Below are 23973 nucleotides of genomic sequence, written 5' to 3'. Positions count from 1 at the left end.
GTCGATGATTGGCCAAATTTGTCCACACGATATTGTACAGATGCGATTGCTCAAATTAATAAGAAATAGGATGTTCTATTTCTAAAGGTTCTGGCTTATCTCAAAGATTCAAAAACAAAAAAGACGTTATTCTGTCATGGGTATTCGTGAGATAATCATAGGTAGAAGATCGAAGTCTACATTGTAGTCTACATTGTAGAGGTTGCTCGAGTTAGTGCCAGGTAGATTTGAACAGGCACTGAGCTCCGAGGCTTTGGGCAAAAGATCGGAAATGTGTGTCACTGCTTAGTTCTCAGGGAATCAGGATTTCAACTGGACCTGCTGATCGCTCCTCGCTTGCATATTCCAGCACGAGGATGGTCTCAGAGCAGCGAATGGAAAATTGAATGTCAGACTTCCTGCTTACTCGGTTCTCCTCCGAACCTCCCGTTCCATGGCCTGAATATTGGTTCCAGCCATGACATCTTCGACCAATGCGCGCACCTGGCTTTGTACTTCCTCGCTATAATAATCATCACGGGCCGCAAGCTCCTCAATACGCCTCTTGAATTCCGGATCTGGTTCACTTTCGCCAGCAGTAGCCTCTTCCTCGGTCATTGTGCCAATGTTGAACTTCATGTCACTTCCAGGGATGGGTGCGGGGGGATTCAAGACATCGCCGGGAGTGGCTGCATTCGTAGCGGAGATGGGAGCACCGCCAACGACTGTACGAAGGTAGGTAGAAACCTCCGGGAACTCATCATCCTGCTCCATCTTTTCGACCGCGGTCATATCCTCTGAATTCTTCTTATTGTAGTCCACTTTCAATTCTTCAACCAAACACTTTGCGATATGTTCATGCTCGGTCACGAATAGACAGGTCTCGCCATCTTCGTCGAGAAGGTTGACGTCCACTTGGAACTCATTCACTAGTGCGCGTAGGAGATCGGTGTGTCCGTAGGATGCCGCGGCATGTAGCAATGAGTAGCCTGACTCATCTTGGGTTGATGCGATCGAGGGATTGGACCGCAGCAGCTCTATAAGCGCCTCGGGTTTGTCGCAGGCCATAATGTAGGGGTTTGGTTGGGCCATGGTATGAGTCACGGACAGACTTGGATTTTAATTTGAATTTCAAGTGAAATGACGATTTCAAAGCGAATAAAAACAAAAGGAACACTAGTTGGGAGGGTCGAGAATGTTGTAAAGAGAGAAGAAAAAAATTCCAAAAGAGCCGCTTTCCCTAATTTGTTGCCCGCGCTGTGACACATTCATTTTCTACATGACTCTTGTCACGACTTCTCGTCTTACTTCTCTGTTATTTTCGCTTCTTTTTCTTTTTCTTTTCTTTTATACTGAACACTTCTCAAATATCTCGAGTCAGCCTGTCTGGTCTTATTAGTCCTTCAGGTGGTTGTTCGTTCCTTCATCCCACCTTCCTGCCCCGCAACAGTATACCGCATAACGAATCTACATATCTACAATGGCAACTCAAGATCCCCATGAGATCGCACAGCTTGTGAAAGCCTTAGAGGATGCTCGGAAACAAAATAAGAGCGAAAAAAGACAAAATTTCAGCTGCAAAAAGAACACTTTCACCGTCGCCGGCACCCAAAACAAGACTGTGGACTCGTGGAAGTTTATGGATTGGGACTACAAGCGCTCTGGACTGCCAACATATGCCCGTGGACTCTTCACTTCAAGAACTAAAAACCAAATCCCCGAAATTACAACGCGCGGATATGACAAATTCTTCAATGTCGGCGAGACAAAAACCACCGAATGGCGGAATATTGAACAGAACACACGGGGACCATATGAGTTGAGTGTAAAGGAAAATGGATGTATTATCTTTATCTCTGGATTGGAAGACGACAAACTGTTAGTATGCAGCAAGCATTCCACTGGAGTACGAGAGGATTCCGTCCTCAGCCATGCGCAAGTTGGTGAACAATGGACCGAACGCCATGTTTCGTCCGTGAACCGATCTGTTAGAGATCTCGCTCGAACTCTACGCGAGATGAATGTTACAGCAGTGGGAGAGCTTTGCGACGACACCTTTGAGGAGCATGTTTTGGCGTACGATGAAGCCGCCTCGGGAATCTACCTGCACGGTCTCAACTATAACCAGCCGGAATTTCAGACGATGTCGTGTGATGAGGTGAACAAATTTGCAGAGGATTGGGGCTTCAAGAAGACGAAGTTCGAGGTCTTTGACGATATTTTTCGAGTGCAGAGCTTTTTGGAAAATTGCGCCGAAACAGGGACATGGGATGGTCGTGAAACAGAAGGTTTTGTGATTCGATGCCAGCTGAGAAACACTGAAACTGAACCCTACCGGCATTGGTTTTTCAAGTACAAGTTCGAAGAGCCCTATTTGATGTATCGTCAGTGGCGCGAATGCACCAAATCCGTCATTGCAGGCAAACACCCCAAAATTCGAAAGCACGAGCAGATTACTGAAGAGTACCTGCTCTTTGCTAGACGGGTTTTGGCTAAGAACTCCAAGATGGCAAACGAGTACTTGCACAACCACGGCATCATCGCTTTGCGTGAAGCTTTCCTCAAAGAACGAGGATTGAATGGACCCGAAATTATCGCTTTAGAGGCCAAAAAACAACTTGAATCCAAGGAGGTCACTCAGAATGTCATTCTTGTCCCCGTTGCTACACTAGGGTGTGGCAAGACGACAATTGCCTTGGCTCTTGTGCGGCTCTTCGGATGGGGACATGTTCAAAACGACAACATCCCCAAAGTCAAAGGCAAGCCTAAGAAGTTTGCCTTTGAGGCCAGCCACGCTCTAGGAGAGCACAACGTTGTTATCGCCGACCGCAACAACCATCAACGGCGCGAACGCAAGCAGCTCATGGAGGACATCCACCCCGTGATCCCCGATGTGCAGTTCGTGGCTCTCCACTACGTCCATGAGCCGAAAGGAAAGCTTTTTCCAGACATCAAAGAGATCACTCGCAGACGTGTGTTGGCTCGTGGCGATAATCATCAAACCATCCGAGCCGGCACCAACGCTCGCGAAGAGATCATCGGGATCATGGAGGGATTCTTGGGCCGCTTTGAAGGCATTGACACGACGAGATCGCCAGATATGTCCTTTGATCATGTCATTGATCTCGACGTATGTGCCTCCTCTCGCGAAAACCTCGAAACAGTCATCAAAGCCATGCACGCCGCATACCCTCGGTTAGTCACCACCATTCCAACGGCAGAAGAGCTCGACGCTGCCATCGCCTCCTCCATGAACGACTACCACGTTGAAACCGATCTCAGCTACAGCTACGGCCCACCCCAGAAGCAAAAGAACAAGGCCAAAAACACGGACAGCACACCCCCACCTCAACCAACAGACCCTTTCTCTCCTTCGGCCCTTGCCAAAAAGATCGAATACTTCAACATCTCTCTCCCACCCAATGAGATCTCCTCTGTTCTCCAATCCCTCTTCCCCCAATCTACCCCATCTATGACAGCTCGCCTCTACCGCCAACTTGTCAATTCCCGTCGCCTTCAGCCATCCTTTCACGTAACGCTCATTCACCGCGCCTCCAAGAAAGACAACCCAGAAACATGGGACCGCCTGGCAAACCGCTACATCGAATCGCAGACCGCCAACCCTGTCTCCAAACCTATAGAAAACCCACCTGAACTTGGCCGTGCACGTGTCCGCCTCGAGCGTCTAGTCTGGGACGATAGGATCATGGCATTTGTCGTGCGCATCCTACCCGCAGACGGTGCCGAGGGCTCCGATGCTATTTCTGAATGGCCATGTGCAAATGCGATCCCGCACATCACCGTCGGTACCGTATCGCCTGAGGTCAAGCCAAAGGAGAGTAATGATCTACTTCAACGGTGGGTTGAGGTTGGGTCGGGTGGTAACACGGGCATTTTTGAGGCGGAGATTGAGGGTGTTAAGGTTGTTGATGGAGTGGTGGGGTTGGTGATGAGTCGGGGAAAGTATTGAGTCTGTTTGAAATGGATTGACCGACGTTGAATGTTCAATTATTGTTTATTGCATTGTGTTCACACTGGCTATGGATACAACTAAGAGGAATGCATTCTATGATTTTTCATATTACGCCTGAGAGCTGGTTTTGCTAGCTCTATAGTTTAGAGTGCTTTGTATGAAGTAGGGTCGCTCATGTACTTTGGCCATACGGGTATAAACAGCAGCATCCAAGTCTTTCACTGGTAGCCATGGGAATCACTCGTAACCATAGAGAAGCCTCTTTCGTCATATCAACATTTATTATTGTACTACCCAGAGACCAACAAGTCTGCGGGAACGCGGTGCAAAGCCAAGACACCAGACTTTCTATAGTTCTGGCTACCTATACAAAGAAGGTATATTGAGTTCAATATCCTAAACTGACCATGCTGTGCGAGGTGAACGATGTCCGAGTCCGAATCGAACGAGTCGAGAATGACTGAGAAACTGCCCAAATCAACCACTCATCCAAGCGGTGACACGCGACGCACCGAAGCGGCCCATGTACTGCAACCCAGTGCTGCCCATGGGGAAATAGCTCACGAGGTACCAGACCAGGGCCGTGAGCTGGAAAATGGACGAAATGAGAGTGAGGAAGAAGTTCTGGAGCTAAAATGAACCGAAAAGAGAGAAGTCAGCAAGATATTCTAGAAGTGGATGCGTTTCTAGTCTGGGCAGCAAAAGCAGCAAAAAGGCGTGCAGTCATGATATGCAGTTATAACAGCTGCCAGGGACGGTGAGACATAGATTGATCTCGATGGCTCTGGACTCCGCGCTCTGTGACACGGCGCAGCGTCGGACAAGATAAAGCAAGGGAGAGCGTATCCAAGTCCCGCGCTGTAGTGGGACGTGTCACAGCCATAGCAGAGCGAGCACAGAAGCTGATTGAGGACAGGGTGGGATGAGTTGAGGGAGCTGAAATGGCTGTGACCTAAGACAGATTCGATAAAGTGTAGCCTCAGGTTGTACTGCGCGATGGATGCGAAGGCTGCAAGATCCCCCTTTTTTCCGGTTGTGCAGTGCGACCATACTTTCCGTGTTGGGGTAGAGCAAGGTGGGACAAACAAGAAAATGGAAGGAAAGTATCATGAGGTAGGGAAAGATCGTCGGCGTGGAACACGCAAAAGCCAGTGGTTTTTGTTTTGGAATGGCAAAAGAAATAGGCAACATAAATCGATTTACTTACCCCGATGGCAAAATAGAGTGTAAGAGCGATCGATCCGAAATAGGCCGCTGTGAATGGCAGCCGTGCTCCCGAGGTCAGATGCTTAGCGTAGGACCATGGTCCCATGAGGACCGCCCATGATAGCAAAAACAGGACTGAACCGACAGACCATCTATTAAAGAGATATTAGCAAGCGATATCGCAGACTAAAGAGACTAAGGCTCTTGGCATGAGGCGCAGATATAGGTTGGGGATTAGAACAAATCATATCGCGGGTTGATCTTCGAACGCGCACGCGCACATGGCTCTAGTCACAATGGACTCGTAGCCTATTGTTTCCCAGCTCGGATTTGGTGGGCGAATATTGGAATCGAAAGAGTGGGAAAACCACGACAATGCGGGCCATTAAAGGCAACTTACAGGATGGCAAATTTGCGGGGCTTGAGGCTTAAAACGGGGAAGAGGAAGAAGCAGATCATGAAACAGACGGCAGCACCCAAGTTGCATGCACCGAAAATGAGCATACGGTCCCACCGACTCACTATTCGCGTTTGTTAATGTCTGTCGGCTTGTAATCACGTAAACAAGCATAGTGATAATAAATCCTCCCGGCGCAGGAACTGCACATTCATCACCTGGATATCACAAAGCGATATCCGGGAGGATCTAGGGATCTAGGGATCGGAGGGTCACAAGGTAGGAGGGACAAAACTTACAAGCAAAGAAACCCTCCTCTTCTTCACGTCGATTGGGTGCTGGTAACGGGGCCCCAGGGCCATCATTGTGAGTGGGCAGTTGAACGTAGCCACCATCACCGAAGGGATTATATGATTGTAGCCTTGATAGGAATGGTGTGTTAGATGACGCGCCAGTGCGCACGGGAAGATCCGGATCTCTACGCGACCATCCTAGCGAGTTGACAGAGTCTCGAAACGAGTTATTCGCCATGTTTAAGAGACGAGTTTTCAGTCAAGTTTTAGTCGATCCCAATTGAAAGGAGTAGTGGAGGGGCGTGCACGGTTGCGTCTGAAGAGAGGGCCCAAGTCAAGACCGAGAGAAACGTCTGCAGGGACTATGCGAGATGGGGTGCAGATGATCTGCGCCAGTGGTGAATGATCCTCAAGGATTGGCTGGAAACGGAGCCCTAGTCAAGCCAACAGAGGAGCAGATGACAACTGCGCCGAACGCGGATTCGGCTTCCGATGAGTTGGGATACGCCGTGCCTCGTGTCGAAGGGCTTTCAAGGAAAGTTCGCCGACTCGATTATACGGTCAAGACTTTTCTGACGATAGTGGGCTAATGGAAAACCTTACGGATCTCCCCGATCGAAAGTGAATACTTTTGCGCTGATGTGGTAGGGGTCAACGTAACGGGATCTGCAGCTATGCGGAGTCGGCAAAGACAACCGGGGGGTGGCTTGCGAGTCTCTGGCGCGGCACCGGTGGATCGATTATGAAGTTGATGAAGTCGAGGTAACCAAGCGGAGGCAAGGTGGGAAGCGTTGAACCTTACGAGCACGATCCGATAAGGGGAGGGGAACACACAGCGCAGGAAGTCGAGGATCGCTGATTGGATCAGGAAGCGCTGCACTATCGATAAAGGAGGGGAAGAGGACGAGGCGAATCAAGGTAATGACGAGATGGCGCGAAGCTACCGATGCGACCAACCCGATCGGCGATAAGTGCTGAAGCTGTCAGATGATGATGTCCCAGAGTTGGGGTAAAAATCTCTCGGACCGAGCCCTGTGGAGATTTTTTTCGACCAGGATAATCCCCACAGAAGAACAGTCAAAAGAGGTAGAGCTACATTTACATACCAAGATCAAATGTGTTGATGTGTATGCAGTACCCTGTTGTAGGTAGTTGGTTGCGAACTGTGAGCTGCGGATTGCGGACGAAGATGGGGAAAGGGGGCTAGCCCCTGATTGGGCATAGTGCGACCCAAATATCGTCTAGTATACAAAAACTATTTGTACAAATCTATACAACTTCACTTATTACTCACTTTTTGAGCTTGTTTTATTTATTTATCATTTATGTCTTAAGTCTATATAGGGTTAGACATTGCATATAATATTTTATCTCCCAAAAAGACCCACTCTTTGCGATAAAGTAACGCTATACCCGCTGGAATTTGTCAACGGAACCTTTGACTAGAGTACGTTGTAGGTTTCAACTTGTGATGATCAGCCTATTAGATATGAAATTTAAATCCCCAATGTATGGGATATTCGACTATTATTTGCGCATCATATTAATATATTATCACTCTACTCTTTCTGATCTATCCTCGATTTGGACATATACTATATAGCCCTGTCTGCTTGGTAGTCGTATCGGAAGAACTCCAGGAAAACTCGATGTTGCATAACTATAACCTTTCGTATTATGTGGCTACCCGTGTCCTACCTGGGGGAATTGTCCGATAGCCAGAATTAGGTCAATATGCACTTCAGCATCTGGGTAACACTGACATTAGCCTCACTAATTTTTGTCTTCGACTTCTCAACTTTTGCTTTCTATTTTTCTGCTTGCTTCCTGGTTTTTATTTCGTTTTATTTTATCTATCTTTCGTTTTTCATTTTGGCTTTGAACATCTATGGTTGATTTTAGTTCTTAACTGATTACTAGAATGCCCAACGCACATGAGTTGCCCTAATCGTGACCCCCGGAATGGAGTGCGACCTTAACCATGCAGCATAATGTCGTCATATAAGGGTCCTGTGCGCAGAGTTTAGAGAGATAATTCCCAGTTTTGTGTTGTAGATTGTGTTGAATACAATACAACTTCAACAATACTGAGGCCTCTCCCTTGCATCAACCGTGGATACTCGGCGTGTATCGCCGAACCTTGACGGGACGGGACGTCAGATCCATTTTCCCCCTCATCCCGGACATCACTCCCTATCCGTCGATCTTTTAGTTCTGTGAAAATGAGTCGAAACTGGGATTTTCTTATTTCAGAGTGGCTTGCAGAGGAAAATCTGGCGATGTGGCTCAGTACAGTCATGTCAAAGTGAGAAAGGTGTATGGGTTTAATCCGCTATTGGCGGATGGTCTCAGACACATTCCAACCCCTCCAATGGTGTCTCTCCACCACATTCTGGATAACCAACTCTTACCAACTCTTGCTTCGGACAAAGGGCGACGATAGAAGACCGAACCGATAAGTCCGAATCCGGTCACTGTCTAACACTGTTCAAGTCTCAAACATTCTCAACGATTTGCTGATAGAAACCATATTATTTTCTTTGCCGCCGTAACCCAAATCAATAATCCGCTCCCTACGTAGAGATGAAATCCTCAAAACTAAGCCCAGGCGTGCAGTCGGAGCGGAGCCATAGGAAAAGGTCCAAGCTCCCTTAACGGTAGATCATGGCGATATGATCGTCACCCCGATGTCCTCTGCACGACATCGCACATGAAGAACAGACCGCACTGATCCTCTTGCAGAGTTGATAGGGCTTACGGTGGATGCGGTCTGTGGGCGTGTTTTTTTTACTTTTTTCACCTTTTCTATCGCTTTTTCCTTGTCGAATGCACTAGGATCGTTTTCACCTCTACCTTGTATTGCCAAGGTATAGATAGGGCTATGCATGTTATTTTCTCCGGATGATATTTGCGACTTGTAACTATCTTTTCCATACTTGGCGATCTCTACCAACTCCGTCGTCTTCCGTCCTAGGATTAATACTCTCTGCATACTTGAAGACGGAGATATCCCCTCCATATCCATCCACATGGTCTCATTCGGGTATCTTGACTACATACTCTGCAGACACTATAGATTAGGGTTTCCTCACAGGAAGATTGGTTTGGTATGCTTGTAACCTCAAGGCCTCATCTGATACATTCTTTCTTGCTATGTTCAAGACACCCGTGAGTCATGACTGTATTGACAGGTGACAAACATCCTAACGGGTATCATGGGATGGCCACCGTTTTACTCGATCCGGCTGTATCACCCTTCCCCCCTTTGTCCAGCTTGATTTTATTGATTTATCATTTACTGGTTTTTTTTATTTACTATTTCTAATCATATATGCTGTATTAATTATTATTTTACTATGTATAGTACAAAAGAACCAAATAGAGGCTCGGGGGTTTACCGTCGCCACCCCTCCTTCACCAGAGCAAATCCACTCACACTCATTTAGACTCACACCCCCTTTGCCCTGGTTCTTTTCCCTTCTGATCCAGATGGTAGTAGTCAACCTAATCCTATTAATACTATTTATCTTCGTTAATTTTTATTAATTTTTGATTTATATTTTCAGTCCGATGGCGTAGGTGAATCTCATCGATTTCCACCGATCGACAGGCTGCATGACCAATGTTGTAATATATCAAATGAGAGATGCAGGAGAGCGCCGCTTGAGTTCATAAAGTCTCCATCCCCTCGTCTGCGAAACCTGCAAGTGCTTTCCCTCATCGCTGAGTTGTCACTACATTGAACTTCTGATTCGCAAAGACTTTCAGTATCCATCAGACTTAACCCCGTGCGAACAAGCTTAGTCTCAATCCTCCATACACAATCAGGTACGTGATCAAACTGTTAAGTTAGTCTGTTTTATCGGACCGACCCTCTTATACATCGCATATCCTTTACTGTTGTTCCTGCGTCTATGATCGATGTATGGGCTGCTGCCTATCTATCTACGTGGATCAGGCTTCCACGTGTGAAATGGGGGCTCTGTTCTGACGTGGCTTATATCATGTCTCTCCCCACATAATTGTTCTGATGTTGATGTTGTATACTTTCATGGTTGTCCTAATGCTAACGTTGGTATAGACTGTCGTTCTACATCCCGATATATTGGGCCACTTCATGATATACCTCAACAAAGTTATATTATATACCTTTGGTAAGTTCAAACCCATTTCATCAGCCTCAGCCCAACCCAACTTTGTCCTTTGCTTTCGTTTTGCTTTTTCCTTTTTTTCCTTTCTTTTTATAGGAAAAGGTAAGCGCTTGCATCAATTCGTATTGATTGCAATCCGAGCGTGAGGGGGAGAACTTCAAACCCCGAAACATAGGAGGTCCAAACGCAAAATTTGGCAAAAGTTGCTCGAAACCGAAAACGAAGTCAAGTTAGAGACTGGAAAACCAGAGAAGTTGAAGATGTTAAGTCAAAAAGGTTCTCGAACGATATCTCCGGATCGCCACTGTTCACCGCCCACCCACCGCTTCTTCTCTCCCCCACTCGCTCGTTCTCTATTGTGTTTTGCATCAACTGCATCTGCAACTGCAACCTTTGTGTGTGAACTGGGATTGAGTGCCTGATTCGGGCTTGGTTTTTCCTGCTCGTCTCTAGCATTGACTCTATTTGTGCTCACGCCATTCCCACTTGTATCTTTTTCTTTCTAACCTCTACACGCGTCCAAAGCCATTGATCGGTCCTTTTTATTTTCATCTGATTGGGTCTTTCATCGCTTACACAGGTGATCTTTAGAACGAATCTGTCGTTTTACCATTGCCTTCAACGCGTTTGTTGTCAAGATCTGCACGGACAGTTGTGCCCCGAAGACCCTCGACTCATCCCACCGGCTTTCAGACCGAGGAAATTTCCCCGGCTTTTCAACTTCCACCCACAATCTCCATTGGTTGCTCTCACCATTGCTCAAAGGGTAATTATTCCACATTCCTTCTTCCATCAGCCCATCTTGTTTTGGGTTTTGTTGCCTAGTTTGCCTTGCGCACGGAGGCCACGGCATCTTCAAATCGCCTACGGGCGGGGTCGAAGTTGACTAACATTATTCCTTTGCGCAGATCGTGACATCCTTACTTCCATCATCTCTTCTATCCATTACCTCCTTCAAACTCCGCAGGTGTCTCGAATCACCTGACTTTATCAACAACCACGGAGAGTCAGTAGCATCGGCACTACGACTTCTCCCTTGATCCCTCGCCGAGCCGCATCGCCCCAATTCCACCCTAAGATTGTCTTCCCAGGTTATGGCTGAAGCAAGTTTCTTCATCAAACACGAATCTGACGATCACTCCAACCCTTTCATGATGTCGCACTCCGGTTACTCGATGGGTAACCAGTTCGGCAACCACCCCAACGATGGCGTGGACCCTTCCGACTTGACCATGCAGCAGCAGAATGGCTTCATGCCTTACTCATATGGTTCGCAGCAAAACATGTCCTCCAGCTTCAACTTTGGAAACTCCGGGATTGACACAGACGAGCTGCTGGATTTGGAGATTAGTGGTGGGCAGAACGGCCATCAACGTGATAACATGAACTATCTTCAAGACCAATCCGCCGGTGGCATCGCTATGAGTCACCAGAGTCAGATGTCGCACTTATACTCAAACACCCCCGACAATGCTCCGATGGCCAGCCCTTTCGTCCAGAACAGCTTCAACTATGATCAGTACCGGATGAATCAACAGAACCCACACATCCAGAATGCCAGTTCTTTTGATCAGACTTACCTCGGAACGAAGCGCCAGAGCTTGCAGGGAATGGACCGTCCTTCATCCGACGGCCGCAGCCCAATGACCCCAAAGACACCCGCACTGGGTTCCTTGACTCTTGGTACCCCCGAGTCTGGCAGCTTCCCTTCCCAACCAATTCGCACCGGACTACAGGCTCGCCACCAGAAGACCTTGTCTAACCAATGGGATGGAACCCCTGGTAGCTCCCAGTCATACGTCGAGTCTTCCCCTATCTCTTCTCCTGGCCACCAATCTCACCGCACGGGCATCTCTGAGATTCTCACGTCTGGCAAGCATGCTTCACTGCCTGCAAAGGTTGACACGCATCTCCCTGGTGGTGGTGACCTCGAGTCTCAGGAAGCCAAGCGCCGACGCCGCCGTGCCTCTCACAATCTGGTTGAGCGCCGCCGTCGCGACAACATCAATGAGCGGATCCAAGATCTGTCTCACCTAGTCCCTCAACACCGATTGGAAGACGACAAGGTTCGAAAGCAACTCGTGAACAGCAGCGCTCTCTCTATGGCTGGCGCAGGCGGAAGTGCCGCCACCTCTCTCCTGGCAGGAGGCAACGGCCGCCGCGCAACACCTGGCAACATTACCATGGGACTGCCCATTGAAGAGAAGGAGAAGGGGCCTAACAAGGGTGACATCCTCAACGGCGCCGTCAGCTGGACCCGTGACCTGATGTGGGCAATGCACATCAAGTACCAGCAAGAAGCGGAACTCGCTGAGTTGATTTCCAGCCTTGGTGGAACTTGGCCCTTTGAGCAAACCGAAGAAGAAAAGCGCATGCGCAGCGAGATCCTTGACGCACTTGAGAAGAACGACCCTACCTCCTTCAGCTACACTCGTGGACCTGGCAGCGGCCTTCGTGTCCCTAAGCACACTAACATCGCCGGCGACGCCGTTCAGGGTGGCGATATGTCCGGCCTCACTCCTCCCAGCCTGAGCCCCTCATTCCACAGCGGTGCAAGCAGTGCTAACGGTGCAGGCCAGCCCCAGTACTGGAACAGCGCTGGTCATGCTGCCATGAGCTTCAAGGAGGAGGATGAGTATGGCATGGAGATGTAGATGGTCTTCTCTTTGGCTTTCATATCTGGTCATTTTGAGTTTGCATACATGGCGTCTTAATGCGGGGGTCGACCAGTCGGCGTACCAGGAGTGAAAGACATGGGGCTTATGGTCTCTTTTGTACGTTCCTTTTTTTGCTCAACTTCTGTTTGCTTTTTTGCTTTTTCACCTTTTGCTCTTTTTGTCATTACTGCATGTGTCTATGTCAGTACGAGTGCGATTTTTTTCCCCTTCTGCTCTTATTGTGAAGTTTTCTGGGTCTAGTGTTCATCTCGGTTACTCTGCCTTTATTCTGATTCCATATCGATACCCTGTTCCGTTTCGTTTTTATTTTTCCCTGACCTGATCAATATCACTGATCCTGTCTTTTGGATGGTGATCATGGCGTTTATCAAGGTCGGTTCGTGTGTTGTTCATTTACGTGTTGCTCTGATCTTTGAACTTTGAAATACGACTTCGATTGTCTACAATTCATTCTTATGGCTTTGAGTACTTTGTTTTCATTTCTACTGTTTTGGTTTGCATCCGTTGCATAACAAACGGTGCATGCTCTTCACTAATACCTATTTGATTCCACTGATTTCAATTCATTGATGTAAAAATCTACCAGTCTCACAGAGACTACATCGTAAAATATACTCATATGATCTATGCTTCCTTGTTTATACATTACCGTGTCATATTCGATAGGGCCTCGTTTTTCCTTGGGCTGATATGCTGTTCTCCTTATCTTATTAGCATGACTAGTGTCTGAAAGGCAACCTTGGGAGAGATCACTGATATCACCACTACAAGCCCGCAAGCCCGCAAGCCCGCAAGCGCCCTACATCAGCAATTATAACATCTTCTACAAAAATATTGAAAAAAATTGGTCTAGAACGTAAAGCCAGATAACCGAATGAGATAGAAATGTCGCTAGACTTAACTAACACCTGTCATGTCTTGAATTTCTGGTAACCTTGTCTATCTATACATAAATGCAGTCTCTCCTCAGATCCAAGACTTCATTGTCACTGTGGTTGTTGTATAGGAATACTCTTCCAGCAGCTTCTTCCGCGCCGCATCTCTCTCCTGTGCATCTGGGATCTCCATCATCTCCTTAGCCTTTGCTGTGAACTCTGCTTGCATCCTTTCTTGCTCTTCCTTTGCACATTGTTGCTCTGCCTCAATGTCACTGTCAGTCAACCCAACCGGAGCACCCTCAATGTCGATCGACATTTCCTCCTCCTCTGCATCCTCTGCTGCAGCTCCCTTGTCTTCCTTGTCTTCATTTTCAGGCTTCTTCTCTTTCTCATAACCTGTAATATTTCCATCTGCATCATAGACAGGGACCAGACTCTCAGTCTCCCCGGCTCTTTCGACCTGCGACAAAGGCTTTATTTGGTTAGCGGATAATATGCAAATGAATTTATGAAGACATACAGTTGACCTCCACCTTGAGAATGGCTTCAACTTGTAACAGGCACCCCCAAACGAGACCACCAGGCCCTTATCGCTCTGGAAGTTGTCAGCATTCGAACTTGAACATTACTGGCAGGTTCCCGCTACCTCTTTCGCTTCATATGTCGACCAGCCCTCACTCTTAAGCTTCTGGAGTGAATTTCCCCCAGCACCAAGCTTGCCGAACCCAGTGGCACCCACGTCCAATCCCACATCAAAGTCACGGCTCTTGTCGCTAGTCATGGTAATGGCACATTCCGGAGTGACCCAAGTAGACTGAATAGCCCACAGTCCATTCTTCTTAATCTCATCGCCAAAGTCCGACTCGACAAGCGCGCGGGCATTCTTCTTAACCCAACTTTGAATAGGCGGGAAGTAAGGCGCGATAAACTTCTCATGTTTGACGATGGACCCGGTGATGAGAGCGGCCTTTTTATCAGAAGTTCTCTTGTTCTTTCCTGTGGCCGATACATCGACTGGGGCGGCCGCCGCCGCGCCAGACAAGCCACCAGTGAGACGCAGGCTGCTCTCACTGCCGCTTTCCGATGACATGGTCTTCCACATGGCTTCCCTAGGTTCATCGAGAGTCAGGGTGCGACCGATGGCCGTGAATCCATCGGCCTCGGCACGGCCAGGCTGTGAAAGATCGGTGATCTCGTTCCATCCTCCTTCTTTGTCAAAGTAACCAATGGATCCTGGGTGCAGTCTGCTAAATCGTTCAGGGACATAGAGGAAGTTGCCCTTGCCATGATGCTTCATAAGCTCGGCGTACTCTTGATCGTCGGTTGTGTGGAGTCCCATGGTGAATATATTGGTGTATTGATGTGAGTAATCTTTAATCAAGCACACTATATAGTTGGGGGAACTTGGCTTTATAACAGGTTCTTTTCGCACGGATAGTTCAGATCTACCCGGTTGTATCTATGGCTGAATACAAGTGGATATATACCACTATGTCGGGTCTGACTTGACGTCAAGCGAGATTCACATGGCAGCAGAATCTACACTTTCGACGACATGGCGACTTTAACTCTTCTCGATTGGTTCAAATTAAGGATTTGCTGCGCGATTTACTGTAAATATATTAAAGGACCCATTCCGTGTTGACGAACTGTTGGTCCCATACTCCTGGCTCAATACAGGCCTAACAAAAGTCTGACGTACTGAGATTTGTGTATAATATACATACCTAAGTGCCAACAAATCAAAAATCTACATCTTGATTCCATTCTGTTTCTCATTGTACGATCTCTCGTAAAAATGTGGGATGGCCATGACAAAAGGTGGGGTACGTGGATTATCATTCGGTTAGCCTCGAGTGACGTACAATTTCTGATCATCACCCGCTAATGGAGGGGTTGGAATACTTATGAACAGTTCATTTTGGTATTTGCTGCTCAAGGGACCAACACAGAGGCTATATATACATGTATGCATAAACGTAAAATTTGATTGATAGACGAACAATTGAGTAAGAGGAACTGAGAGAGGAGATATACATAGAACAATAATATCCAGAGAGTAAGCTGTTGACCACCTATGGAATTACATCGATGCAGTGGGGTAAGCTATGTAAGTAAATCACTGGCCAATGCACAGAATGTTAGAGCGCGTATAGACTGTATATATATTCACTGAACCAACTTCAAATCAAATATCGTCATGCGAGATGGGAAATGTGCTCTATATCTTGAAAATTGCGGTATCATGCAAAAGTAGGGGTTTTTCTCAAACAGATAGGCTTGGAATAAGTAGTAGGATATGATATATCCAAAATAAGGGAGTTCTATAGCACATGTGGGGAAAAAATTCCACAGAAATCAAATGAGAAAGGAAAGGTGGTATGATGGGTATGAATAATCCAAAATGTAGCTCGAAATCGAGACCAAAATCATTTTGAGACTGCGTGGGGCTCAGTTGAGAAGGTGTTGCCGTGGGTGTGCTCGGGATAACCGCCACTCGAGCCAAGCCGCTGCTCATGCTCATTCGAGAAAGCATGGCCACTCGAGCTAAGACGACGCTCTTCAATGGGGCTCACAGGGTGAATATCTCTACCCGAAGACACAGCGTGGTTAATCGCCGGGGTAGATGACTCAACCGGAGAATCAACACTGGTGTGTGTTGAGCCCTTCTCGCGCCAATTGACGCCCTGAGACTTGAGCTGCTTGCGCGCCTTGCGGCCGCGACAGCAGGCCGCGCAACATGAGCCAATCTGGATGATGAATGCGATCAAGGAGAATGCCGAGCCAATCCACATAAAGGCTAGCATTGGGGTGCCAACGTGAGCCTTGATGTTGATGCTGGGGTCGGCGGTCTCGAAGACGTTGGCGAAAATCACGAACATGACTGTCGCGACGGCCGAGCCGACGATCGTCACCAGGGCGGTAAAGAATGTGAGGATGAGCATGGGGAGGGCACGCAGCCAAACGAACGTGCGTCGGCGGTGGGGCGGCTGGCCGGCTGCGTGCGTGGCGTTGCCATTGGCTGAGTCGTAGCCTGCTGCCCAGCCCTTGATGTAGCGTGGATGCCGCGAGGATACAGCGAGTGGGCCAACGAAGATCATCACGAAGTTGAGGACAGCTGCGGAGAGAAGAAGTCCGAACATCCAGTGGGAGGCGACACGGGCCAGGTTAAGGGGTTCCTCAATATCTGATGGAAGAGCGACTGCGATCGTTAATTTTCATGTCACATCTGTTAAGGGGTGTAAAACATACTACTAGCACCGGACAAGAGCTCGTTCAGGATAATCTCAACTGGGTTGAACGCATATAGAGTCTCTGGCTTGGAGCAATGGGTGATACCATCTCCATTGTAGCCTTCGCAGAAATTCCACAAACCGACCTGGTAAAAGTCGTGTAGACCAATGGTCTGAGCGATAGAGTTGATAAGGACAGCATTGGGCACGGAAACGGGGATAATGTTGGAGAGATCGAGGTAAAGAAAGTAGGTACTCCGTAGGACTGGCTTATTAGCGATGTTGCCAATGACTACCAAGAGCAAAAAGATCCAGGCGATCAGATATAGGAACGACCGCAGTCCACGGTGCCAGTGGACGGTGGATTTGCGGCGGCGGTCAATTGGGGTAGTGGAGCGAAAAAAGGGGAGCTTTCGCTTCCCGCTGTCCGTCCCATCCATGTTATAGTTGATGTGTGATTGGGGAAATGAAGGTATTATCCCCAATTGTTGCAGGAGAGAAAGAAAGAAAGAGAAAAGGAAAGGTTTAGGGTTTATCGGGATGACGTTGGCCAATATCAACTTCCAACCCTGGTAACCAAAGCCGAATACGACGAAAAATATATCAGATCGCGAATTTACTTTCTGTTTTTCTGTGTTCTTCTTTTATCAAGGAAATTTTGGTTGAGATCGTCTAAGGTCTCCCGTGCGATCGTCAGTGGCTGAACACTAGTGGCGTGTCCCCTAGTTTCTGATGACGATCATTCAGGCTTATCTTGGCGGCATTGGATGAGGAGAGAGAGAGAGGGGTTTGAAAGCTTTGAAAGGAAGGGGGAGGAACATATAAGAGAATTAAAAAAAAAGAGGCCAATAATGTTTTGAGCTTGTGATCAATGCCTTTAAGGGGTTAATGATTAGAGTAGAATAATTAACATCAGGCAGCATCATATTCAGTGTTCTCGGCTTAGTCGAATGTCTTAAGATCTTTTCCCTAGCTTATTATTATCCTTCTGTTCCCACTTTGCTTCCTGCGCCTCTTTGGACTCAAAATAACGGCTTGACCTAATTGGTTGATCTCCATTCTCTGTTGACCACTAACGTCACTGTTTGGTCCACCTCCGCTTAGGTAATTTCGGTATATGAGTTCAAGGAATTAACTTATGAAGATCCTCGCCTCCTTGTCAATTTCAAAACACAATATACGGCACGATGAGGTGGCCTACAATTGCTTTCGCCTACCTCGCGGTCGTGGCTGTGGCCCAAGATACATCCACCACTACTACCTCCGACTCCAGCACTGAGTCCGAAAGGACCATCACTGATGGATCCACGATTGTGACCGTTACAACTCCCGTAGCCATCCCCTCGGGTACCTATGAACAGGTCAGCACAACAGTCACCCTGGGTGACGGTGAGACTTCGGTCCTCGTATCGACAACCGGACACCACAATAGTACAATGACTACCTCGGGCAATGGGACTGTAGTCACCACTACCCGTGACTCCTGGACTTTGCTGGTCGGAGGTGCAGGAACGACTACTATCGGTAACAGCAGTATGAATGCGACCGCTACCACCAGCAGTACCGCTACTGCCTCGCCCGTGGTCAACACTCAGCCTTGCAACAACTATGCCGAGTTCTGCGCAAGGAAATATTCCAACATCACCATGGTCGCAGCACACAACAGCCCGTTCGTGCGCAAGAACAACGTCGCCGCCAACCAGGTGCTGGACGTGACGCAGCAGTTGAATGACGGCATTCGCATGCGTAAGTTTACTAGGCACTAGCTGGATCATCCACTAACCTCTTCAACATAGTGCAATTCCAAACTCACTACGAGAATGGCACCATGTACCTCTGCCACACGACCTGTTCATTGCTCGACGTCGGTACCCTAGAAGCCTACTTGACGGACGTGAACAAGTGGATGCGCAAAAACCCCTACGATGTAGTGACTTTTATGATTGGAAACTACGACTACGTTTCTGCCGAGAATTTCACTACCCCAATTTATAACTCCGGATTGAAGGATCTGATCTACACGCCTACGAAGATCCCCATGGCCCTTAACGACTGGCCAACCTTGTCCGAGATGATTCTCACACAGAAGCGCGCAGTCTTCTTCATGGACTACCAGGCCAACCAGACCGCGCACCCCTGGCTCATGGATGAGTTTTCGCAGATGTGGGAGACACCCTTCTCCCCCACTGACGTGAACTTCCCGTGTACCGCGCAGCGTCCCCCGGGTCTTTCCAGGAAAGACGCCAAGAACCGCATGTACATGGCCAATCATAACCTCAACTTGCAGTTGAACTTGGGATCATTGAGTCTGTTGATTCCCAACACTGCTACTCTCAGTACCACCAATTCGAACGCCACCAACACCACTGGTACTCTGGGCAAGATGGCCCAGAACTGTACTGGTAAGTACATTCGATTCTTCGAAGTGATTTTTCCTAACACAGATAGAAACTTGGGACCGCCCCCCTAACTTCCTTTTGGTTGACTACTACAACTACGGCAACTTCAACGGTTCCGTCTTCGAGGTTGCTGCCGAGATGAACAATGTCTCATACACCCGCCAATGCTGTGGCAAGGAATCTGCTGCGTCACTTAGTGCTTCTGTCGCCGGCATGTCGACGGTAGTGCTAGTAGCGATGGGGGCGCAGATGCTGATGTCTGTGTTTTGATTTCCACGATATCTATGACTCTATTTGGGGAGCATGACCGAATTGGTCGTCGGCGCTATAACTATTCATTTATTTCTGACCATACATACTTTGTACAGATGACATTTAAATAGCACTTATGTACAATTTGATCTAATTTATATCTCTGCAAATAATTCAAGCTCCATGATATCAGTTAAACAAACCAATGTAGAATATACTCTCACATCACATGACCCCCGCTCCACCGCACCGCAAACCACAATACCACCCCTCACCACGACCACGAAGCCCTCACCAAGCCCCGGCCCAAACCGCAAAAATGGTCGACATCGTCCCCCTCAGCAGCTACCCCTCCTACATTGACCTCCTCCCCTCAATCCAAACCTGCAACATCACCAACCTGCCCGAAAACTACTTCCTAAAATACTACCTGTACCACGCCCTCACCTGGCCGCAACTCAGCTTCGTTGCTGTCGTGCGCCCGCGCAATGGCTACAAGCAAGGCTCCGGCAGCGGTGTTGCCGGCGTCGGCGCTGCAGGTGATGTCTCCGGGCAGTACCCCAAGGTAGTGGGGTACGTGCTTGCGAAGATGGAGGAGGAGCCCGCGGACGGAAAGCAACATGGACACATTACCAGTTTAAGTGTGATGCGGACACATCGGAGGCTGGGAATTGCGGAGCGGTTGATGCGGATGAGTCGTATGTTCTTGAAATTGACCTCTTGTGTTTGATACTAATTGTTGGCAGAACGCGCGATGGCCGAATCCCACCGCGCGCACTTTGTGTCTCTCCACGTGCGCATGTCGAACGTCGCTGCGCTCCGTCTTTACCGTGATACTTTGGGCTTTGAGGTTGAAAAAGTCGAGAGTGGATACTATGCCGATGGCGAGGATGCGTACGCTATGCACTTGAATCTGCAGAATATGTGGCTAGACTGGAAGGCGATTGAGAAACGGGACCGGGAGAATAATAAGGAGGAAGGCGACGAGGATGTCGATGAGGGAGAGGAGGTTGGAGACCTAGGGAAGAAGGATATGGAAAAGCAGATTCGCGTCAAGGTCGGGAGGGGTCTCGGTGTTGGCGATCTTGTTGAGAAGAATGAGTCGCAGGCTTAAATATATTGCTCGTGCGATGGACATGAGATGCATGATTCATTGTATGTATGTACAAAACTTTCGTCTGGATATGTAAGGTTCTGTGTCCAGCAATACAGAGTCAGTTGGTATAGTATCGACGCACTACACCAATGAAGCGAAATCGCATTACGGCCCTCCAATAAACTCCAGGCTAAACAACAAGAAAGGGATTCTGATTTTGAACTTATTTGCTCCCCGCATCGTCTTCCTTCTGCTTTTTCGCCTTGCGCGACTTGAGCATATCTTTCAGACGACTCGAAGTATCACTTGGCTTTCCCTTCTTCGAACCGACCGAGCCAGGCGAGGCAAGATCCAATGTGCTCGTCCTGGAGATAGAGGATTGGCCCGAAGCAAGCTCGGAGCCGACGTTCGAGCCGTGTGGAGCCGCCAGCTGTGGTTGATTGACTGTCTGTGACGGATTATCTAGCCTCAAACTCTGGAGCTGTTGATCAAGAGGGCGATTGTATGTTTGCTTTGCCTTGTCTCCATCATTTGCTCTTGCTTGTCGGACTTGACGACGTTTTGTGCGCCGCCGTTCACGCTGCTCGTCACGGGCGCGACGAAGCACATCCCGGAAAGCTTTTTTGGTGGCACGCATTTCTTCCTTGAACTCGCGTCTGTCGACGGATTTGCGTTGTTGCTGTTCGGGTGAGTCCCACCGGCCCCAGTCACTGCTTTCGGCTTGTTGGTTTTGTCGACTTGGCGCTTGTGTGGCTTTCCACTTTTTGTTGCCAGAGAATTTGGATTCTCGGCGAGAATCTTGTAAGACGGTGAGTTGCCGTCGGAGTTCCACCGCGGCGTCATACAAGGCACGATCGTGGCGATCATCTAAAAGCTCCAACTGGGTTCGCACTGTGGCAAGGTCCGAGACGCCTAAATCCGATGTTGTAGATATTGAATCAATCGAGCTAAACGAGGAATCGGATGAGACGGAGCTCACCGATACTCGCCGCGACAGAGCAGTCGACTCTAAATCTGACTGCTCTAGGACTTTAGGTATGCTATTGTCTTGATTTGCTGGATTTGCTGGAGGGTTGGTTTGAGGGGTAGTTGCAGTCACAGGGCTCGGGGTCTGATGCACTGGAACGTTCGTTGTGGGACTTTGGTTGTCCCAGGATGGTCGGCTATAATAACCACCATAATATGGAGTGGCCACTGGTGCTTTGCGAGCATGCAGTCCTGCTTGTTCTTCAATCCAACGGCCATGGGCGAGAGCCTGCTCCTCGACCTGCCGTCCATAATGTTGTGCGTGCGCGCTAAGCTGATCTCCGTATTGTTGTGCTTGTTCGCTGAACCGCTCCCCGTACTTCTGGGCTGTCGATGCAAGCTGCGAAATCCATCCCATTGATCCACCTTTGGAGGTGCCGTTGTTGGGGTACTGATGTTGCTGCTGCGCATATCCCCAGTTGTTGGGTTGCCATGGTGCTGGATGCTGTGGATAATATTGAGGTGGAAGATTGGGGGATATAGGGGAGGGATATGAGGGATAAGGCGCGCCATACGGAGATGGAGATATGTGGGGATGTGGGTTGAAGGGAGACGGAGACGGCGGCCAGGGGGTTTGTACAAAATTCTGTTGAGGTGACGAAGCATTCGAATATCTGGACGGCGAGCCCTCTATCGATCCAGTTGCAGCAGGGTAGCATCGGGGACAAAGAGCAGACGGCGGCGCAGAATCAGGCTCGCCCGCATAGATGAAGACTATATGAGTACCGCGGAAGCCGAAGAAGCATTCGTTCCATTCGCCAACAACAGCAGCAATCCGAGCCCTACGCTGCTCGTCGGTTTCTTGGGGGCGGTCCTTGCGATCACGTCGAATCTCCGCGCGCAATTGACGGGGAAGGTGCTGGGAAGATGCAGCGAGTCCCAATTGTGGGGGGAAAAGATAGTTCACAAACGTATCCCAATCCTGCTGCGTTGTCTCGTTGAAGCGCGAGGACCAGCAGCGGGGTCGTCGTGGAAAATCCTTCGCTTGGCTTCGGGGGTATACGGTCATATGATGTTGCAAAAGAGTCCGGCTTTCGTCCAAGACCGGCGGGGCCCGTTCCTCAAAGTACGCTGCAGCGGAGGTGAAGTGCGTCGGCACAACCGTTGGTTGGGCAGGAATGCGCGAGCTACTGGCATCCTGTGAGGATGCCCTTCCACGGTGGGGGGCTGGGGTCTGGGAAGTGTTGTTGTTCCGGTTGTTCGGTGCAAGTAATGGATCGACGGCGGAGTACGGCGGTGGTGGAGCCTCTTCCTGGTCCATTTTGAGAGGGGCGATCGGAGTCGGTCGATCAGGGAAGAACGAGGGGGCGCCAAAGAGAACTTAGTGGCCTAGAGGCGGGTGCGGATGCTCTGTCAGACCCGAATCCCCATTCTGTGATAAGATAACGAGCATTCGATGGGCGGAAGGCAGCAGGATTACTATGACTGGAGGTGTGTCGTTAGTGTATAATACTTGGCGTAAGACCTTGCAACAATTTCTGACCTGAGTAACCGATAAAAAAAGCGTTCTTGCGACGACAGGGAGTCTGCCGATGATCCGCAGGATGGTGAGAGAGGGAAAAAGTGGAGGAGAGATTGGACGAAAGCAAGAGTGAGGCGATAAGATAAGTCAGCCCTATGGCCCGGGGCAACGTCCTTGGATTCCGCGAAACTTTTATCAACATGTACTTAGTATAGTTTTAGTATACATTTTATATGATATATATTGCCTTCCAAGGTTAACATATGAACAATTCTGGTTTGGATCTGCCCAGGTGGTTGTCTACTCGAAGTCATTCCTATTATATATCTATATACTGTGTTATTTTGCAAGCCTAAGACAGGCTAGTCGAGTATCATGACTGGAAACCAAAACCTCAATTGAGTAAAACATTGTATGAAATCTTGAAATTCTTAGTGAATGGCATTACTGCCAAGCTGCCTTCTTTCCTAGCAATTCCACATAGGTGAAACGTCACTTTCCTGACATTCATGGTCGTTGCATCATATATAGTCAGTCACTTTTGGCTCAATTCAACTTATATTCAATTTAGATGATCTTGTTCATCTGAGTCACTTATATCGAGGCAAGACTTGAACAATAATAGAACTGGAGATAAAAGTAAATTACGCACCTAGAATGTATGTAGTATCTGGAAGAAAAGGCACGAAGGCTTTGGAAGTTGTTCACGGTTCTAACACCGAACGTACAAGGAAGGATAACAAGGCTTTTAGTTCATATCAAGGTCAAAGCTATCAAAACCATGGAAGAGGGACTGGGTGCTACGGTGAAGTGAGGCCATAAAGTGCATGAAAAGTGAAGAATGATAGGGCTACCAGCAGTCACGGGGCTGTTGATGCCCGGAGTGGAAGAATTTTGGGCGGCGTGGGGTTAAGTCTGGGATATCGCGAGGCTTGAGTCCGGGCAGTCTC

At 48.5% G+C, this 23973-nt stretch overlaps 10 protein-coding genes across 10 annotated transcripts; 5 read left to right on the top strand and 5 right to left on the bottom strand.

Annotated features, from left to right (window-relative positions):
• Nucleotides 1–402: 402 nt before the first annotated feature.
• On the bottom strand, nt 403–1071 carry N7529_004736 (ankyrin repeat protein; the record flags this gene model as incomplete). Its single annotated transcript, XM_057240263.1, has 1 exon — nt 403–1071. One exon carries the CDS (start codon nt 1069–1071, stop codon nt 403–405), a length of 669 nt encoding a protein of 222 aa, XP_057099558.1.
• Nucleotides 1072–1459: 388 nt separating this feature from the next.
• Nucleotides 1460–3949, top strand: N7529_004735 (tRNA ligase; the record flags this gene model as incomplete). The annotated part of the gene is made up of 1 exon (XM_057240262.1): nt 1460–3949. The coding sequence occupies one exon, from the start codon at nt 1460–1462 to the stop codon at nt 3947–3949; it is 2490 nt and encodes an 829-aa protein (XP_057099557.1).
• A 293-nt stretch (nt 3950–4242) lies between these two features.
• On the bottom strand, nt 4243–6086 carry N7529_004734 (putative Golgi traffic protein SFT2; the record flags this gene model as incomplete). Its single annotated transcript, XM_057240261.1, has 6 exons — nt 4243–4316; nt 4359–4412; nt 4465–4582; nt 5160–5310; nt 5559–5679; nt 5855–6086. 6 exons carry the CDS (start codon nt 6084–6086, stop codon nt 4243–4245), a joined length of 750 nt encoding a protein of 249 aa, XP_057099556.1.
• Nucleotides 6087–11093: 5007 nt separating this feature from the next.
• On the top strand, nt 11094–12653 carry N7529_004733 (basic helix-loop-helix domain-containing protein; the record flags this gene model as incomplete). The annotated part of the gene is made up of 1 exon (XM_057240260.1): nt 11094–12653. The coding sequence occupies one exon, from the start codon at nt 11094–11096 to the stop codon at nt 12651–12653; it is 1560 nt and encodes a 519-aa protein (XP_057099555.1).
• Nucleotides 12654–13643: 990 nt separating this feature from the next.
• N7529_004732 (uncharacterized protein) lies at nt 13644–14894 on the bottom strand (the record flags this gene model as incomplete). Its single annotated transcript, XM_057240259.1, has 3 exons — nt 13644–14027; nt 14076–14150; nt 14202–14894. 3 exons carry the CDS (start codon nt 14892–14894, stop codon nt 13644–13646), a joined length of 1152 nt encoding a protein of 383 aa, XP_057099554.1.
• A 1090-nt stretch (nt 14895–15984) lies between these two features.
• Nucleotides 15985–17228, bottom strand: N7529_004731 (SUR7/PalI family protein; the record flags this gene model as incomplete). Its single annotated transcript, XM_057240258.1, has 2 exons — nt 15985–16757; nt 16808–17228. 2 exons carry the CDS (start codon nt 17226–17228, stop codon nt 15985–15987), a joined length of 1194 nt encoding a protein of 397 aa, XP_057099553.1.
• A 747-nt stretch (nt 17229–17975) lies between these two features.
• On the top strand, nt 17976–19457 carry N7529_004730 (uncharacterized protein; the record flags this gene model as incomplete). Its single annotated transcript, XM_057240257.1, has 3 exons — nt 17976–18534; nt 18585–19190; nt 19237–19457. The coding sequence occupies 3 exons, from the start codon at nt 17976–17978 to the stop codon at nt 19455–19457; spliced, it is 1386 nt and encodes a 461-aa protein (XP_057099552.1).
• Nucleotides 19458–19668: 211 nt separating this feature from the next.
• On the top strand, nt 19669–20169 carry N7529_004729 (GNAT family N-acetyltransferase; the record flags this gene model as incomplete). Its single annotated transcript, XM_057240256.1, has 1 exon — nt 19669–20169. One exon carries the CDS (start codon nt 19669–19671, stop codon nt 20167–20169), a length of 501 nt encoding a protein of 166 aa, XP_057099551.1.
• Nucleotides 20170–20193: 24 nt separating this feature from the next.
• N7529_004728 (peptide alpha-N-acetyltransferase complex A subunit ARD1) lies at nt 20194–20553 on the top strand (the record flags this gene model as incomplete). The annotated part of the gene is made up of 1 exon (XM_057240255.1): nt 20194–20553. The coding sequence occupies one exon, from the start codon at nt 20194–20196 to the stop codon at nt 20551–20553; it is 360 nt and encodes a 119-aa protein (XP_057099550.1).
• A 205-nt stretch (nt 20554–20758) lies between these two features.
• N7529_004727 (uncharacterized protein) lies at nt 20759–22822 on the bottom strand (the record flags this gene model as incomplete). The annotated part of the gene is made up of 1 exon (XM_057240254.1): nt 20759–22822. The coding sequence occupies one exon, from the start codon at nt 22820–22822 to the stop codon at nt 20759–20761; it is 2064 nt and encodes a 687-aa protein (XP_057099549.1).
• Between the last annotated feature and the right edge of the window lie 1151 nt (nt 22823–23973).

This window comes from Penicillium soppii (genome assembly GCF_028829465.1).
Source record: "Penicillium soppii strain IBT 18220 chromosome Unknown utg000004l, whole genome shotgun sequence".
In the NCBI taxonomy this organism is placed as follows: Eukaryota; Fungi; Ascomycota; class Eurotiomycetes; order Eurotiales; family Aspergillaceae; genus Penicillium; species Penicillium soppii.
Note: the sequence above shows the minus strand (reverse complement) of the source record. Positions and strands in the feature narration are given on the sequence as shown.